This window comes from Dendrobates tinctorius, unplaced genomic scaffold (assembly GCF_039654945.1).
Source record: "Dendrobates tinctorius isolate UK_male_01 unplaced genomic scaffold, ASM3965494v1 ptg000093l, whole genome shotgun sequence".
Taxonomy (NCBI): domain Eukaryota; kingdom Metazoa; phylum Chordata; class Amphibia; order Anura; family Dendrobatidae; genus Dendrobates; species Dendrobates tinctorius.
In genome coordinates, this window is record NW_027361761.1 from 24,951,179 (window position 1) to 24,970,727 (window position 19,549).

Consider the following 19,549-nt stretch of genomic DNA (forward strand, 5'->3'; position numbering starts at 1 on the left):
ATTGCAGACCCCTGAACCTATCCACACAACTAGCAGTAGCCGTGGAGCGTACCTACGATGATTCTAGATGTCTCGACACAGCCGGAGGACTAAATAAGCCTAAAGCAAGAAAAGGTGAAAATCTAAACTGCCCCAGAGCAGACCCCAAAGGAATAGATAGCCCCCAAACATATATTGTCGGTGAGACAAGATGAAAACACAAACACAGGTAGGAAAATAGGCTGAGCAAACGATGGGGCCCACACTAACTAGAAAAGACAGGAAAGATACTGTCTGCAATCACGCCAAAAAACCCTGCAAAAATGTCCAACACTTCTGATAGTAAAAAAACCCTGAAGTCACTAGACTTCACCCACTATATATTCTGAAAACAAAGCAAAAAGAGGCCAATCTAATAAGGGACAAAAAGCAAACTGGCACAAACAGTAACATAAGGATGGAAATTCAGCACAGCCCCAGCCGGGGCTGGCTGACCACACAATACTGAATAGACAAAACCAAATCAAATGTGAACAATAGCAAAGAACACTTAGCTTGAGAATGCAGGGACTGAACTGGAAACTAAGACCGCAGGAGGCAGGAAAAATCACCAGCAGGGATAGAGGGAGTTGGCTGTCTTAAATCCAGTCAGAGACTCTAGATGTCCAATCGTCGTCCTCATTATCAGGTGGCAGGTCTCTGTTAATTAGATCAGCTTCATTACCTCCTGCAACCACCAGAGGGAGCCCGGAAAGAGAACTCACGACTCCTCTGTCAATACAACCAGCTCCACCACCCTCATCAGCAACCAGAGGTAGACCAGAAAGTGAATTCACAACAGTGGGGGTTCATACGATGTGTAGGAGGCTTGTGTGAGCTCATATGGTAAATAAGGGGCTGTGTGTGGGCTCTTATGGTATGTATGGGGCTTGAGAGGGCTCATCTGACTGTTGTAGTGATGAGCGAGTATACTTGTTGCTCGGGTGATCTCCGAGAATTTTGGCGTGCTCGGAGATTTAGTTTCTGTCGATGCAGCTGCATGATTTATGGCTGCTGCACGTCGCAGCCAGTGAGTTTTGCAGGGTTCCTTTCGAGGTGAAGGTGTCTTCGCCCGTGTGCGCTAACAACGTGGGCCGTGTGGACGGGGCTTTGCGTGTGGAGTGAGTGTGGCTATGCAGAGTGGGCAGGGCTATGTGGAGTGGGCGGGGCTTGATACATACACACACATACATACACTCAGCTTTATATATCTAGATGGTAGTATTAATATTGAGCAAAATTAATTTCAGCCAATTGGTTCGGCCCTCCACAATAGTCATTGCTATAGATATACAATAGATATTGCTAGCGATATCGCTGTGTGTGATACTTACCTACGACCGGCTCCCCTGCTGGTTATCGCTGATCGCGCGAGAATGTCCAGGACTGTTTCTCGTCGTCTGCTTCCTGCGGCGCTTCCTGCTGTGACGACAAGCGACGCGTGGAGCGGGCGGGAGGACGCAGGATCGCCTCGGCTGACAGGTAAGTAGCGATCCCTATCCCCAGCGATGTCGCTAGTGAGATCTGCCTGTGTGGCAGCTCACTAGCGACCACTTAGCGATGTACCAGCGATCCTGACCGCGTCATATCTCTGGTCGGGATCGCTGGTACATCGCTAAGTGTGACAGTACCTTTACATTCATCTTATCAGTGCAATTGGACATTTTTCAGTACTTGTAATTCACAGTCATTCGATTTTTTTAGTAAAATTGTTCAAAGCTGGAACATTGGAATTTAAAAAAAATTCCAGTATTTCATATAAATATAAATATAAAAGGAATGGATAGACAGATAGATATATAGATATTTCATAGATAGAATGCACACCTTGTCTGAAAGGCCACAGAGGCTGCAACTCCATTAAGCAAGAGGCACCAATAACCAAACACAACCATGAAGACCAAGGAGATCGCGAAACACCATGAAGACCAAAGAGATCTCCAAACAAGTCAGGGACAAAGTTGTTGAGAAGTACAAGCCAGGGTTGGGTTCTAAAAAAAATATCCCAATCTCTGATGATCCCCTGGAGCACCATCAAATCCATTATCATCAAATGGAAAGAAAATGGTACCATAACAAACCCGGCAAGGGAGGGTCGCCAACCAAAACTTTCAGTCTGGGCAAGGAGGGCAAGACAGGCAGCACAGAGACCAAAGGTAACTGCGAAGGAGCTGCATAGCTTCCAAGCAGAGGCTGGAGTATCTGTCCGTACGACCACATTAGCCGTACACACTATAGAGGTGGCCTTTATAGAAGAGTGGGCAGAAAAAAAGCCTTTACTTACAAAAAAATTGTTCATTTTGAGTTTGCCAAAACACATGTGGGAGACTTCCCAAATGTATAGAAAAAGGTGCTGTGGTTGGTGGAGACCAAAATTGAACTTTTTGGCCACCAAAGTAAATTAACACAGCTCAACACCATCCTTACAGTGAAACATGGTGGTGTCAGCATCTTGTGAGTATGTTTTTCATCAGCAGGGACAGGGAAAATGGTCCGAGTCAAGGGAAAGATGGAAGATGTGAAATTCAGGGATATTCTTGAGCAAAACCCGTTTGTCAGTGATTTGTGACTGGAACAGAGATAATGACCCAAAGCATACTGCTTAAGCAACACTCGAGTTGTTTAAAGGGAAGTGTGTAAATTTTTTAGAGTTGCAGCCCAAGCTTTAATCCAATTGAGAATCTGTGGTCAGACTAGAAGATTGCTGTTCATCAAAGGAAAACCATCTAACTTGAAGGAGCTGGAACAGTTTTGTCTTGTGGAATGGGCAAAAATACCAATGGCAAGATGTGGAAAGCTCATAGAGACTTATCCAAAGTGACCTGCAGCTGTAATTGCCGCAAAAGGAGGCTCTACAAAATACTGACATTACGGGGCTGAATAGTTATGCACACTGAAGTTTTCAGTTATTTTGTCCTATTTGTTGTTTGCCTCACAATACAAAGAAAACCAAATGTTCACAGTTGAAGGCATGTTCTTCACATGAACTGCTGCAAACCCTAAAAAAAAACCAAAAAATAAAAATTCCAGGTTGTGAGGTGGCAAAATACGAAACATGCCAAGGGATGTGAATAGTTTTGCAAGCTTCTATAGATAGATTGATTTAATCATACTTCGTATTCCTTGGAGCTGAATTGATAAATCATGAATCACACAAATGCACAGGTACATAAACCACACAGATACGCTGTTCGTCCTTTGCAGTTGAAGATGGGTCTTGAGGTGACTGACGACGCCAATCCGGGCCCTGAATGCTCGCCAACATACGTGACATACGTTTGTATATGTGGTCAGCACAGTAGATACGGCTCTGGTGCCTTGTGCCCAGCACACTTTCTTTTTGCCCCAAAGATTCTCCTACCTTCAGCTTCACATTCTCCTGAGGTGATCCTCCTCGCCAAGCTGGATGGTCAAGGGCAAGCTTTTCTCATTCGTTGATGTCATCTCCAAGGTTCTTCAAAGACACTTTAAGGCAGTCTTTGTAATGTTTCTTCTGCCTCCCAACTGTTTACGCTCCAGTTCTCCGTGCCGAGTTGCTTGGTTAACATATGCATAATTGTTCCTTTATTTCCTACCTTTATATTTACCTGATGTGTAGTCTTTTGTATATTAGCATATTCATCTCCTCCTGCTGCCTTGTTGCCCTACGGTTAGCTCCCCGTTCCTATATAAAAAGTCTTTTAGATTCTAATTTTGACCGAGCCAATTTTGTACTTAATAACCAGGCCAATTTTTCCAATTATGACCACTGTTACTTTATTATGAGGATATAGCTCTGGAACACTTCAATGGATCCCGCTGTTTTTTCGTGACATATTGTAATTCATGTTAGTGGTAAAATTTCTTGGATATGACTTGCGTTTATTTATGAAAAAGAAAATGAAAATTTGGCCAAAATGTTTCACATTTTGCAATTTTTAAACTTTTAATTGTTATGCCCTTAAACCAGAGAGTTATGTCACACAAAATACTTAATAAATAATATTTCCCACATGTCAGCTTGACATCAGCACACGTTTGGAAACATAATTTTTGTTAAGACGTTATAAGGGTTAAAATTTGACCAGCAATTTCTCATTTCTCCAACAAAATTTACAAAAACTTTTTTTTAGGGACCATCCCACATTTGAAGTGAGTTTGGGGGGGTCAATATGACAGAAAATGCCCAAAAGTGATACCATTCTAAATATTGCACCCCTCTAGGTGCTCAAAACAACACTCAAGAGGTTTATTAACCCTTCAGGTGCTTCACATGAACTATAGCAATGTGGAAGGAAAAAAATGAACATTTTACTTATTTTTTTCACCAACTTACAAGTATAATGTGAATACGAGTTACCTATAACCGACTAACTGAAAAAAAAAAACCCTATTAAAATATAACTTTTATTAAGTACAAAAATAACAATATAAAATTGCACAGATGTTCCCTATTATAAAGCCTAGTAAAAAATGGGCTATTATAATGCTGGAAAGAGATAAGGTATAACAGTTAAACCAAATCTAACCAGCTGAATCTGCCAATACAATCATGTGGTCATTTGCTACAAATTTATATGTAACTGGTTCTACTGTGTGTGAGTGTTATGCGTTTATTCAGACAGTCTGGACTTTCTACCTTTCCTCACATCCATATATGATTGTATAAATCTGTTTTATCGCATTCATGAAGATATTCTAAGCAAATGGATACAGGCCGTCTGGCCCTCTGTTTCTAATCTGTCGTCTTATAGGATGATATAGGAGATTAGGGATAGCCATCGCACGAGCGGGGGCGCCATTCTCGTATTTCTTAGGGTGCCAACCTCCGCACCTAGGTAGTTGTTCAGACGGTCATTTTGTATAGGGCCAGGTCACTCTTTTCTTCACATCGGCTGAGTGAAATTGTTATCAGATGGTAGCACGTATTATCAATTTTTATTCATCTTCTTTATGTCCATTTCCCTTTTCTTTTTTTTTCCGTTTTTTGAGGTTTTTGGGCTATAATAGTATTTTGCAGTTTTTAAACTATGGTTTTTCTGACCATATGATTGGATTGGCAGATTTAGCTGGTTAGATTTGGTTTAACTGTTAGACCTTATCTCTTTCCAGCAATACAATAGCCCGTTTTTTACTAGGCTTTATAATTGGGTACTTAATAAAAGTTATATTTTAATAGGGTTATTTTTTTTCACGCAAAAATTAATTTAGACCCAAACTTTTTTACTTTCACAAGGTTAACAGGAGAAAATGGACTACAGAATTTGTTGTGCAATTTCTTCTGAGTACACTCATACCCCATAAGAGGGGGAAAACCACTGTTTAGGTGCATGGCTGGGCTCAGAAGGGAGGGAGCACTGTTTGACTTTTTGAGCGCAAAATTGGCTGGAATCAATGGTGGGCGCCATGTCGCACTTGGAGACCCCCTGATGTACCTATACAGTGGAACCCACCAATTCTAACTCGAACCCTAACACAGCCCTAACCCCTACCCTAACCCCAACACACCCCTAACCGTAATCCAAACCCCAACACACCCCTAACCCTACCCGTGATCCCAACCATAACCATAACACGTGATGGTGTCTCCGCGGCTTGTGTTTTGCATGTTTTTGCATATTTCCCATAAGGGATGGGAGCATTGCTCTAGATCACTGCGTTGAGAAACATGTGATGGTGTCTCCGCAGTGTTGGATGATGATCTCCATGAGTTCATTCATCCTCAGTTTTCCCAACCATAACCATAACCTTAACTACAACCCTAACCCCAACACCAGCATAATCCCAACACCACAACCCTAATCCCAGTACCACTCTAACCCCAGCACAACTCTAACCTCAACCCTAGCCCCAACCCTAATCCTAGTCCCAACCCTAACCCTAGCTCTATCTCTAACCCTAGCCCAACCCTATCCCTAGCTCTATCCCCAACCCTAACCCTAACTCTAACCCCAACCCTAAGCCCTAGCTCTAACCCAACCCTAACCCTAGCCCCAACCCTAACCCTAAGGGAAGAATGAAAAAAAAATACAGTTTTTTAATTTTATTATTTTTACTTAACTAAGAGGGGCCTTTGATTTACTATTTTTTTCATTTTGATCACTGTGATAGGGTTTATCACAGTGATCAAAATGAACCAATAGGAAAAATATCCTATTGTTGCACTGTGCATTTGCTTGCCATTATCTTCCCAGAAAAAGACACCGAGGGCCGTGGGACAGACCTGGAGGATCCAGGGACACTGGAGGTACCGGGGGGCTCGGGGGGACCCCATTTCTCCATTTCTCTCTCCTCTGGTATGCTAGATCATATCAGAGGAGAGAGCAATAAATGGGAAATCAGACTTTTTTTGTTTATTTCTCAGCGCCGTTAAAAAGCAGTGCTAGGAAATAAGTACCCTTAACTGTCGTTGTTAAAAGTATCGGCGGTCGTTAAGGGGTTAATAAAGATTTACATTTATTTTCAATATTTTGGTTATATATTTTTGTAAATAGGTTTTTTAGGGGTAATCAGCTGTTTGACGTTCTGATCACATGTCTAGCCCACCTGGCTTGGGCTTTCAACAGGAGAGTGTAAATGCTGTGCAACCCAGCTAGTTTCAGGATAGCCGTTTCAGGGACATTGTTTTGCCACCTGATGTGGAGAAGTCTGCGGAGACAGCTCATGTGAAAGTGATTGAGTTGTTTGGAATGCTGGCTGTAGACAGTCTAGGCCTTGCTGGCTATAGAGAAGTGTGGTAAAGACTACCGTGCAGTAGACTTTCAGCTTGATGAGAAGGCTGATCCCTTTCAATCCTAGACGTTCTTACGGAGTTTCCCAATGGCAGTGCTGGCTTTGGCAATTCTGTGGTTGACCTCATCGTCTGTGGTCATTACTTGGGAGATTGTGTTGCCCAGGTAGAAGTTGTTGACTGCTTTACTGTAATGTTTCCTGGCATGGTTTTCCTGGAGCACATTGGTACATAGATTCAGTGTTTCTAGTATTGATTACAAGACCGAAGTTGTCGCAAGCTTGTGAAAAATATTCCATTTCATGCTGCATATGCTGCTCTGTGCTGGTGTTGAGTGCGCAGTCATCAGCAAAAAAGAAGTATAACAGTCTCATGCACCTTTGTAACAGTCTTCAGGCATCTGGGGTTGAATAGCTTGCAGTCAGTCCCGTATCTGACATGGATTTCATCTTCGCAATTGCTGAAGGAATCTCTCAACATGGCAGATAATAGTATACTGAACAGTGTCAGGGCAAGTACACAGCCTTGTTTTACACCGTTTGTAACTGTGAAAGCCATCAATTCATCGCCAACATTCAGGACCTTAACCATGATACCATCATGGAGCTGCCAGATGATTGTGATGATCTTGGTTGGGCAGTACAACTTTCCCATGATTTTCCACAGGCCATCTCTGCGAACTGCGTTGAAGGCCTTGGTCAAGTCAACAGAGTTCATGAAAATGTCGCTGCATAGCTCTTGGCACTTTTCTTGATGTTCTGTAAAGACACCTGCCATCCCACGTTCAGCATTGAAGCCGCACTGGCTTTCAGATGGTAGACCTTACTCCTTGTGCTGAAGGAGGCAGTTTGGCTGGAGTAGAGCCAGAATCTTCCCAGCAGGGAACCGAAGGGAGATGCCTCAATGGTTGTCGCAAGATTGGCGGTTGTTTTTTCTCTTGTAGATGTGGATTATACTGGCATCTTTCAGCTGTTGCAGAACCTGTTCCTTTTTCCACGTGGACTAGAATAGTTTAGTTATTATTTGCATCAGGTCAGGGCTACCTGCTTCATATACCTTGGCAGGTATAGCATTGTTTCCTGGTGCTTTGCCACAGAAGCCTTGTTTTACTGCATTAGTGACTTCATCTTCACTGGGAAGAACATTGAGTTCCTTGTTGACTTCTACCTGGGGCAGGCGAGCAATGACCTCATCGTTAATATTAGCTGGGCGATTAAGGACACTATTGAAGTACTGAGCACACCGTTTCAGAATCTGTTTCTTTTTTGTCAGCAGCTTAGTTGTGCTTGTGTTGAGGAGAGATGAAGAGTTGGATGATTGAGGTCCATATACAGCCTTTAGCGTATCATAGAAGCGTTACAGGTCGTGGCTGTCTGCATAGCCCTGGTTTTCGTCAATCTTCTTGCTAAACCAGCTGTCCTGCTTCTTGTGTACCTTTCTTTTTGTGTTGATAAAGGTATCCTTCTTGGCTAGAGACGTGGGGTTGTTTTGATGTACTTTTACTGCTGATGTTTCTCTTGTAAGAGTGCCTTTATTTATTCATCATTTTTATCTACCGTATTTTTCAGACCATAAGACGCACTTTTTTCCCCTAAAATTTTGGGGGAAAGTGGGGGGTGCATCTTATGGTTGCAATATACTTAGATCTGTCCATGGCTGGTGGCTGGTGCGAGTGCTGCGGGGCTCTGTTGTGCGGTTGTGGCAGCGAGCTGTGCTCCGGTGCAGGGGTAGCGGCTCTCTGTGCTCCGTGGGGGGCTCCGCCGGCATTTCCTCGAAGCCCTGAGGCCCCTGCACATCCGTTGCTGGCTGCTGCCATGTTGCAGTGGCCTCCGGGAACATGGACGCCGGGAAGATGGCCGCCGATCCAGGGACGGCGCATGCGCAGGTTCAGATCTCGTCCCGAGGAGATCTCGTTGCCGAGATTTGAATCTCGTCTCCCGAGATCTCGGGACGAGATCTGAACCTGCGCATGCGCCGTCCCTGAACCGGCGGCCATCTTCCCGGCGTCCATGTTCCCGGAGGCCACCGCAACATGGCAGCAGCCAGCAACGGATGTGTGGGGGCTTCCGGGCTTCGAGGAAATGCTGGCGGAGCTGCCGCCCTGGCACCGGAGCACAGCCCGCCGCCACCCTCACCCCACAGAGTCCACCTGCCCCAGCCCAGCCCACCTGCCCCAGCCCAGCACAGCTGCCCCAGCACAGCCCACCTGCCCTAGCACAGAGCCGCCGCCACCGCACCAGCCTGGAGCACTGAATGACCCCTGTGACCACTCCTCCACCTGTGCCGGATCCCTTCCCAGGTAAGCTGAATTCGGACTGTAAGACGGACCCCCATTTGACACATTATTATTTTTTTCCCTATTTTCCTTCTGAAAATTGGGGTGCGTCTTATAGTCCAAAAAATATGGTAATAAAGTCTTGGTTACCTCAGGCAATACACCAGGGCATTATTGTAAATAGCATCTTTAAGAATTGTCCACTGTTCTTCAACACTGGATTCGTCTGCCTTCAGTGCCTCTGACAGCCTGCAATAAAGGTCATTGGCGAATTCCCCTGCAACTTTTCTGCTTTGCAACTTGGAGACATTTATCCTTTGCGCTATTCTGGCCTAGAAGTCTTCTCGGTGGCAGAACGTGAAGCCTGCACTTTGCGACACCACAAACAAATTGTCGTTTTAGAGTATTAAATAACCTTTAAGTTACCGCTGTGTCCTCGTCTTCTGTGCTGTTGCATTTCAAGAACCTGTTTACATTTTCACAAACATACTAAGAAACCAATAGAAACACAGGTAAAACGTACAAACTCCATGTACATGTCGTCCTTGATCACATTTATAGGAAGTGCAGGACACCATTGCGGAAAACCACCACAGAGCCTCTGTGATGCAGTTTTAGGATTTAGTGATAAATCTTTTATGTCTCTTTGGCTAACATTACACTTATGGCAGAACATTGTGGAGAGTCTTCCTACAATGTTCTGCCATAAGAGTAACGTTAGCCAAGCAGACAAAAAAGGTTTTATCATTTCACTTGACCGATGAGGATGAGGAATAAGTGAATTGTCCGTCATCCTTTGACAGGTCTTGGTCCACTATGCATGGTATTGGAATGATGGTAGAGATACTCTGAAAAAATCTATCCGTTTTGAGCTTTCTGAGCTGGTCCTGGTGACAGGTCTGAAACCATGGTGGGCCAGACATTAGCTTTTTGGAGGTTGCCACTATAATTAGTTCTTATAACAAAACATTACAACATTTTGTGTGCAGTCTGGAGACTTCATCACTGCCATTAGGAAGAAAAAAAAGAGGAAATATGGTCAAGTAAGGTTTACTTTAGTCCATGGAAGAGCTTAAAGGGTATCTGTAAGTAGGAACAACCTTCCTAAGCCGTCTATATGGGCATGTAGGTCATAGGAAGCTGAATAAAATGATACCTTGATATCTGAGATCCGATATCTTTTTCCAGAGTAATCCACATTTTTCTTAATACGTAAATGAGCTGTTAAGATCTATGGGACGGGTGCAGATCTCCTTGGGAATCTGCTTCCAGAGATTATTTTAACACGTTACCAGTGTGAGACATGTAATGACTGACAGGAATGCCAGTCTGCTTTTCTGATCTACATGTCTCACACTGGTAACACCAGCTTTAAATTTAAAATAAGCTCTGGAGGCAGATTCTTGGGGAGATAGATCTACAGTATGTCCCCCCCATAGATCTCAACTACTCATTTACATATTAAGAAAAGCTTAAATTTCTCTGGAATAAGGCATAATATCTCAGATATCAAGGTATCATTTTATTCAACTTCCTATGACCTGCATGACCATATGGACGGCTTATGAGGGTTCATACTACTGACAGATTCTCTTTAAATAAAAGGTCATTTTGCTGTTCCTGTATCACTCATAGAGTGTAATTTAGAAACATATTCACTTCTGAATGGAAGCATTAGACAAAATAAACCCCAGATGTGGCCTGGTCCTGCAGTCTTATATAGTTGATTACTCAGTTATGACCTATCCACCTAATAAATTAATTTGTATATGATAGGAAAATCTCTTTAAACAGCAACTACTTCAGTACCATATTTTACTTCCTTCTCCTCCAAACACCGTGCTGTTGTTTCACATGGCCAGTTTATGTTCCTTTAGAAGCTGCTTTCACCTGCTGCTCAGGAGTGATCTATACTGTATGTAGGAATAATCAGAATACACAAATTTCTCTGTTTTGAGCCTTTCTGCTCTCCACTTTCATACGCATATATGGAGAATTCCCCTACTCTAATTGTGTGTAAACAGAGTTTGGATCTTGGCTGAGCAACAGTTAAAATCAGCATCTAAAGGAGCATGTGAAACAGCATTGCAGCATAGTTTGGGAAGGAAGAAAACCAAATAAAGGAATGAAACGTATTACAAAAATGTATAGCTTTATAATTCTTCGGGAACAATTAAATAAGAAATTTTTTTGTCACTCTAGTTTTAAAAGGAACCTGTCGGCTGATTGATGCTGCCTTATTTCAACCATGTACTGTATGTCCCACTCGGAAACACTGTGGTGTTTCAGAGAAAGCAAATATTGAAAAGACAAAAGGAGACAAAGTGACTCTTTTGACTAGCCCAAAAAGCTGGTCCCTGCTCACATAGACAGACAGGTCTCTCCAGCTGTACATGTAGAGACAAGTGATGAGCGAGTATACTCGTTGCTCGGGTTTTCCCGAGCATGCTCGGGTGTCCTCCGAGTATTTTGGCGTCCTCGGAGATTTAGTTTGTGTCGACGTACTGTAGCTGCATGATCTGCTGGATATACACGGCAGAAATAAAACAGCACGATTGATGCTGCATGTGGTTAAGGCAGCCTAAAACCACTGGCAGGTTCAGAATTTGACAGGTATGTTTGGGTTGTTATATTATGGTATCACATTAGGCTTTTAGCCAAATATTATAAAATTTCACAAAACCCGTTTAATGAAACAGTTGTGATCTAAAAGGTGCAATTCCACTTTTCTTTGTTGAAATTGTATATAAAGCAGCATTTTATAAGAGCAGTAGTTATTGGGCTTATATTTTGCTCTCCGCATCATCCCGCTGTCTATTACTGACTTTTCTCCCATTCGGTGAGACGTCTCTGCGTGATCTGAAATGAAATATCAAACAAAATTAGTTTCCTTGTTTTATTCTCTTCTACATCAATTCATTGATGGGGCACACTGGACGCGCCTGCTGCCATACTGCGATCAGGTGTGTTAATAGTGTTCTGAGCTGCTTTACACTACAGCCAAATTGCCTTTTGCTCTCATTCCTTGGTATGTGGTCTGAAGATGTTAATACAATTGCCGTTCAGAGACCAGATCCGGACAGTGATGATTGACTTCATGCTGCTAGTGTTTTGTTCTTGGAGGCCTGTCGTGTTGGCCTAGTTTGATATTTGTTTGTTTATATTTTTTTTTTTCTTTTTTTGTGCTTTTTCAATATTTGTAACTTTTTAAAGTATAAACGAGCAGTGATGGGCCAACGTGCTCGGCACTGCTCGATACTTGATCGAGCATCAGGGTGGTCAACCGAGTATTGAGCAGTGCAGAGTATCACATAGTGCTCGGATTCCCGTAAGAAGCTGATTGTCGCACTGAAGATGTTCCCCTGCTGCAAGAGAAGACTCCTGTCAGCCGGACTCTTTGTTGGCTGTAGAACTTCAAAGAGACTGAGACCAAGTCCAAGATTGACCTCCAGAAAAATGCTCGAGTTTCACATTCACTTTCATTATGCTTGCTTCTCGAGTCAAACACTTCCGACCATCCTACGTGCTCGATTCAAGTACCAAGGACGCAAGCATTTCAGCGAATCATAGAATCATAGAATGGTAGAGTTGGAAGGGACCTCCTGGGTCATCTGGCCCAACCCTCTGCTCAAAGCAGTGCTCGATCGTCACTAGAAGTGAACCTAAATAATTCTAGAATTTGCTAGAAGGAAAGGAGATACTTTGACATTTTCTTATCTCTCCCTCTGTATTATTTATTTTCCTTACGGGAACGGTGTGAATTTAAGGGTCACAAAACACAACGCCCATCATTTCCATTTACAGGCCAGTCGGAAGTAATATTTTGTTTTCCAAGGTGGAGTGGTAATGGCTGTGATAGAAATTTAGAGAAATCTCTGCCCCTATGATAACTACTTTATTATTTCTTTACTTGGATGCACAGTCAGTCCCTAGACCTCAATGTGTAGGTAAAGGAAAACCAATTTCAGTACCATGGACAGAGAATACACTTTCTTGTGCTGTGGTCTATAGGTCTCATGGCCAAAGTAATTTATGTTCAAAAACCGTAAAAAAATTCCAAATTCTAACTACTGTATTATACCTATATTCTGTATGTATACCCTACACTGGATTACATAGCCTTGTAGTGCGTTCTTGAAGTCTATCTGTAAGACGTCATTTCATTGGTTTACTAGATTGACAAAATCATAATAATCATCTCTTCCTGTTGCCTTCAGTCATCTGCTCGACTCAATTACTATAATTTGTCATTTAATGCTGTGAAATAGGATTTAATCTGTCTCTATTGATGACTTCTCCCTAAATCCATGTCCATTAGCTGGCCAGGTTACATGACAAGCTACATTGTGAAGTCTGGCATCCGTATAGATTAGATCCGAAGACAATCTTTTTGGAAGCCTCCCAACTGGCCCATATAAAGCATGTTAAATTGTGAGGATGGCAGACCTAATGGACTTCAACATGTCGAGAAAGGTTGGTGGCGACTTGTATCCCATCACCCAATAAAATAATCTTACATTCTTGGCCACGCCAACCCAACCATCATTACGAAAAGGTGAAGGCTGAAGGTGTTACTCACGTGTCCTGACAATGCTGGGCTTGGCTCCCTTTCCCAATGGCTGCCAACCTTTGCTGTGCTCCACATCTGGTTTAAACGTTGCTCAGCGTTTCTCTGTGATATCATCTCCGTAGACCCATTTCTTAGTATTGAGACTCTAGAGAGTTGAGTAGTTGTTTGGAGTGTTACACCATCTATTCACATTGTGCAGTTGTCCTATAGTTGTACTTTGATTCCTGCATACCCTGGGTCCTGCCTTTTACTAGCCACCTTCTGGGTTAACCCTTCATTTGCTGAATTCATAACAAGCTCTTAATGCACTCTTTATATTTGGCATTCATCCTTGTAAAATGCCTGTGGTTCTTCTGCCTTCCTCTGTGTGCCCAATGCCTATTTCATATATTATCCATATGTCAGTAATTACAAGTGCACCAAAGTCCTTTTTCTCTTCTTTTCACCTCTATCATAAAAGTCCTTCTCAACGTTCTACATTTACATTCTTTGCACATTCTCGTTGTTTCCTGATGACGCCTTTGTCTTACCCCTCTGTCTATGACGTACTCTCTTGGCTTTTGACCTCGAACCTCTTGATTACCCAGCCTCATGGCTATTCCGAGAGAAGCGACTAGCGTCACAATATTATTAGCAAGTGGAATTAAAGTGACATTGAGGAACATCTGAAAGCCCAAGGAGAACATTGGAAAGTCAATAGGACATTAAAATCTTCCTGCTCCTGAAGTATAATTCTTCTTAACATTTTAGTGAACAGCCTTGGGGCACTCCTCAGTGAGATCACATGTATTTGATTTTTACTACTTCTGATCAGAAACTTTGAAAAATTTAACGAGCACTGACAGTTACTATCTCCAATGCACTTACTTTGTTTTGCTTGATATCCCGTTAACATGTTCAACATTGTACAGAAGATAATCAAGTACAGATTTAAAGGAGATAGGATATTACATCATTGCCCCATTGTTTGAGGTCTGACATATAGGACCCCCACCAGTGCCAAGAATTCTCAGCTCTATGAGAAGACAGTTTGGTGGTCTGCTATCAATCAGACAATGCTAAATTAAGGTAACAATGGGTAAATGCTGGCCAGTACAGTCAATTTTGTATTTATGGGTGCCTCGGTGTCCTGACTCTCCTCTGGCTGATAAGGTTGGGGGGGACTGAAATATTGGGCAATTGAAATTCAAACAACCATCCCTTTTGTTTTCAGTGTAGATAAAGTTGCCTGATAAAGGCTTTCTCTCCTGTGCCCAGTAAACCGAATCTGTGAGCAGGTTTTACTGTTGAATTTGTGAGCAATATGATGTAGGGCCAGAGAGCCTGATTCCAGGTGTGTATCACTTTCTCAGCAGCTTGCTGTAGTTTCAATAAAATCAGTGTTTTACTAACAGGAGATTATCACTGCAGGACTAGGTGTCACATGCCAGGCAGTCCAGCTACTCTGTGTCACCCCATCTTCACCACTCATTGGCAGCTTGCTGGCAATGTACAGTGTACACAGGAAGCTGCCAACCAACTTTGTGGGCAGAGTTGTAATAACAGCGCTGGCATTCCTGGCTAATCCCTCTTCCTCCCAGCAGGGACGCCGACATGATCACCCGCGCACCCACTCTGCCCTGGACCTCGCCGCGTCTGTTTCTTCCCAGGACCTGCGCCAGTACGCAGGTCTTCAGGGAGTGTGCTTGGGGTGAGCATGCTCCCCGCTTCTTAAAGGGTCAGCACGTGCGCTTCTCAAAATGTCCCTAGCCAATAGCTGTGAGACCTCAGGTATTTAAGGCATCCTCTTCTGTAGGGAGGTGCCTGAGCGACATTAGTGAACACTGTTGAAACTGATCCTGTCTGAACTTGGCAATTCTGTCCGTCCTGCTGAAGCTGTTCCTGAATCCACCCTGCCTATACCTATTCCTGATCCTGATCTGCGTAGTCCTCACATGTACCACTACCCTCACCTGTCCAGTCTGGACCAACACCTGTGATCCTGCGCCAGAGTCCGTGTGTTCCTGAACCTGTCCTCTCCTTGCCTGATCCAGTACCCATTCTGTCTACCAGCCGTGCCTTACTATTCAGAACCTGCGCTGTTAACCAGCCATTCATTTTTTCTTTTAACCAGTTCCTGGCCGGTCCGACTCTCCGAGTCCATCCCTGCTTCCCTACCCATTTGGGGGACAGCTGCTATGGCTCCAGATGGCCCCTTAGTTATACCCCTCCATGTTCTCCCCGGTCTGTGACACAGTGGTTCCACAACTGCCAGTATGACAAGGGTTATACATATCTCAGCATTCTGATCACTACTACAGCTACAGAAAAAAAAATAGGGATTTTATCAAAGCTGCACAAAGCAGCCCAGTAGATGTTACATTGCTGGAATCAGGCTCCCTGTCCCTACGTTATGCTGCTATCAGATTACATAACAAAGCTTGCTGACAGATTTTCATTAAAAATCCATTAACACCTAGCCAAGCCACTATCCACATATATGTGGGAGTCGGGAGCCGGCAATCTTCCCATATGACCAGCTTCATTCCTGGAAGCAGGGGATGTGATCATGTTTACTCTTCTCTTTAACCTTGGATCCCTAGAGATTGCGAAATCCAAAATGGATGATCATATTTTTAACAGATTATCTGCCATTAGTAAGAATCTATGGTTAATGGACCCAACTAAATCATAGTCGACTGTACGAGAGATGGTGCCAAAGCTCTTTGGAAAGCATTTGCTTATATGTTAAAGGGATGGGCCAAATTAGAAAATCAATTTACAAATACAGAGATGGGGGTCCCCATTTTGAAGCCAAAGCGAAATTGACCATAAAATCCATTGGAAGACCCAGCTGTCAATGCTTGGACTGTTCCTTTTTTTTACAGTGGTAACCATGTAATGCTTCATTTCTCCTGAGGAGGAGCTACAAGAAAATTAAACACTTGCGACTAGATCTCCAACATTGCTGGAAGAGCTTGTGATCAACCTATCATTTGGAATTCCTACCAAACAGAATAGATTCAAAGGGGTTTTTTGGAAAACCTGTTTTCCTCATTTACATTGTTGTTTACTCACCCTCCCTGGGTCCAGCATTGACTTTCCAATGCTTCTCCTGGTGCCTGCTGTTTGCAGTATTGACGTCAAGTCAACAGCACTGCAGTCAATAACTGAGCGCTGACTCAACTGTTGCGCTCAGTGATTGACTAACTATGTAGCTGCAACAGGAACAGCGGTAGATACTCAGTGCAGGATTCAGGGAAGGTGAGTAAAGCCTATTGTGGTTGCACCCTGGGGAGAGGTTTTATCTGGTTTTAGAAAACCCCTTCAAAGTCCTCATTGATTTTTTAGAGAAGTGGGTGGAATCGTTCAGCTTTTTTTCGAGGGCTAGTAAAGCAGCATAAACTTTACATTCGGCCCATAAACTCATGGATCAGCTGAACGCTTGTGTCCCTTCCTCGAAGTGAAGATGGACACTTCTGAACTGTTAGGCTGACGGAACGCAGCAAATAATAAAAAGATAATGAGGTGCGTTCACAGCCTGGGGTCCACCGTGCAGAGATGGAAAACTGCTGCTTAGTAATGGTGGAGTATTAGGTGAACACCGGCGGGTTAACCACTGACCCGGTGTGCACAGGGGCGAACTTAGTTACTTCACAGAGCCGCTAACAGAAATGCCGGAGCCTGTTAACCCCACAGGACTCAGCAGAGAAAGCGCATAGCGTAAGGTCACAGGACTCGGCCCTTAGACCGCAGGACTGGAGTCCCTCTGGATTGCTAGAGCTTGGCGCCACGACTGCGGTGCCAGCTAAATAGACCGTGTGCAAGTGTGCACAGTGCCTCTCAGGCGGACGCCACTAATTGCCAGGATTGGGCCAGATAAGCGCAGTTTGCACAAGGCGTTGCACAGGCATGGCTGTCACTTGCCGCGGTACGATAGTGCCCTGCAGTGGCGACACCATCGGACGCTAGTGTGCTGAAGGCTGGACTGCACTGTGGCTTATACAGTAGCCACTGACAGGCGCTGACTCTAACCGCTGAACCCTAATAACAAACACAACTCAGGGTAGGGGTTTCATAAGGAATCAGTCACCAGATACATGCATCCATCATCATACACTCCATAAGTATTTGAGTCTATACTAGCGCATGGCCGAGGGGCCATGCGAACCTTTTATAGCAGCGTCCTTCTGGGACCTTCCTGGTGGTCCAACCCGAGCTGGAGAAGGACCTGAGCGTGTGACCTCCGATCTCTAGTGGGAGATCGTCGCACGGGCATGCTCAGTGGACAAAAAGGAGGACTTAGTCCCTGGAGTAGGTCGCTGCTGATCAGCATGCGTTGCTATAGCTGGACCAGAGGTGGCAGCAGCAACCAAACCCACAAAGCTGGTCTGAGCAGAGCGCCGGGATCGACGAGTCTGCTGAGCAGCCTCCTCTGTGGCCGGAGAGGAATGGGAGACCACCATAGGCAAGGCTCGGGATCTCTGCTGTGCAGCGACAGAAACCTGTTGCCTAACATGAACAGTGGCAACAATGCATCAAAACTTTTTGAAAAGTTATGTTACACTTTAGGGCTCATTCAGACGTCAGGATTTTCCACCTATGAGAAAACCAGAAAATAGCTGACCTCTCTCAAAATTCTCACTTAAAATTCTCTTACCAATTTCGGTAGACAGCTCTTCTGTAGACCTAGGTGTCTCCATGGTTACAGACTACAAACATACCCTGCGTAGTCTGATCCTGCAGTCATGCACTTTTTTTTTCTCTATTTCTTGCTCACATATATTGACATCTTGGTTCTGTTCACAGGCACGAATGACATGTAAAGCAGGATGGCAACCAACAAAAGCTTCTTCGGCAGTGAGGCCTTACTTCCATTATTCGAAAGGGAAGGAGACATTTTTCAATCAAAGCTGTCAAAGGAAGCTGATATCGTGGCTGCATTATACCTGACAATCATTGGTAAGTCAACGATGCTAATATTCTATCTGCCAGTTTTATGTATTGCGCGCACTCTTTAAAAGGGGTTGTCTCAGCTTCTTAAAGGGGTAAAATTTCAAAGTGCTTGTAAAAACAAGTATACAATTTACCTCTTTTTGAACGTCTTCTCCGTTTTCAAGGACAGTGGGATTATTAATTGTATAGATTACCGCTTGTGGTCTATGCAGTTTAACAGAGGTTCCTGGCATCCTAGGTAAGGTGCACAGAGCTTGTAAGCGCAGCTTCAGAGCTGTGCCTCTGTAATGAGCGATGCGCCGGTCGTTATTTGAGAATGGGATACGGCGCTGCTATAAATGACTCTGACCACGATATGATACCAGACCAACTTCTCTTTATAACTTGTGATGAAAAATAACAGGATTTTACTTCTTAACAAAATATGGTCTACATCAGCCACAAATTACAAAATACAAATTATGCAGCCTGAGAGATTTCAAGTGCCAGCTTCACAGGCAGGAGCAGGACTACCCCAAGACTATGCCACTCCCTCCCTTGACTGGTACAAGACCTACCTGGGGTTTTACGATGACCGTGACACATGGTCCTCTCAGACATATAATCTTACACCCGCCTCCGGCCTTAATTAAAATAGATTCCGAGTACCCTGTTTTCTCCTTGATACTGTATATATATATATATATATATATATAATTACACGATTAATCACTTGAACCAACACAATGTGTACACAGTGCACTGTCCTCTTTGTGCGCGTTCAGAGCGGATGCGCTGACAAAGTGTCCTCAACAGTAAACATCTGGACTTGTTATGCTGACATAGGGCCACTAGATTAAATCAGCTTCCGAGGTCACCAAATTCTTTGACAAAGGTGCAGGTGAGGATTCAGATTAGTCCCATGAGTACTTCACAGAGCTCATGGGAGTCGCCTCCTCTGGATCACACCATCCAATTTGGATCACTAAGGCTAAGTGCACACGTTGCAGAAAATTTCTGCACAAAAACCAGAATCCCTTCCCAGAAACCGCACCTATTTTTC

General features: G+C 43.8%; 1 protein-coding gene across 3 annotated transcripts in view; it reads left to right on the forward strand.

The window, feature by feature from the left end:
• Positions 1–19,549, forward strand: part of OPN5 (opsin 5) — a 102,312-nt gene that overhangs the window by 21,576 nt on the left and 61,187 nt on the right. For all 3 annotated transcript variants that reach the window (XM_073586589.1, XM_073586587.1, XM_073586586.1), the window contains one exon: positions 18,361–18,513. In XM_073586589.1, coding sequence (XP_073442690.1) covers positions 18,384–18,513 — 130 coding nt within the window. In that variant the 5' untranslated portion in view covers positions 18,361–18,383. The remainder of the gene's footprint in view (positions 1–18,360; positions 18,514–19,549) is intronic.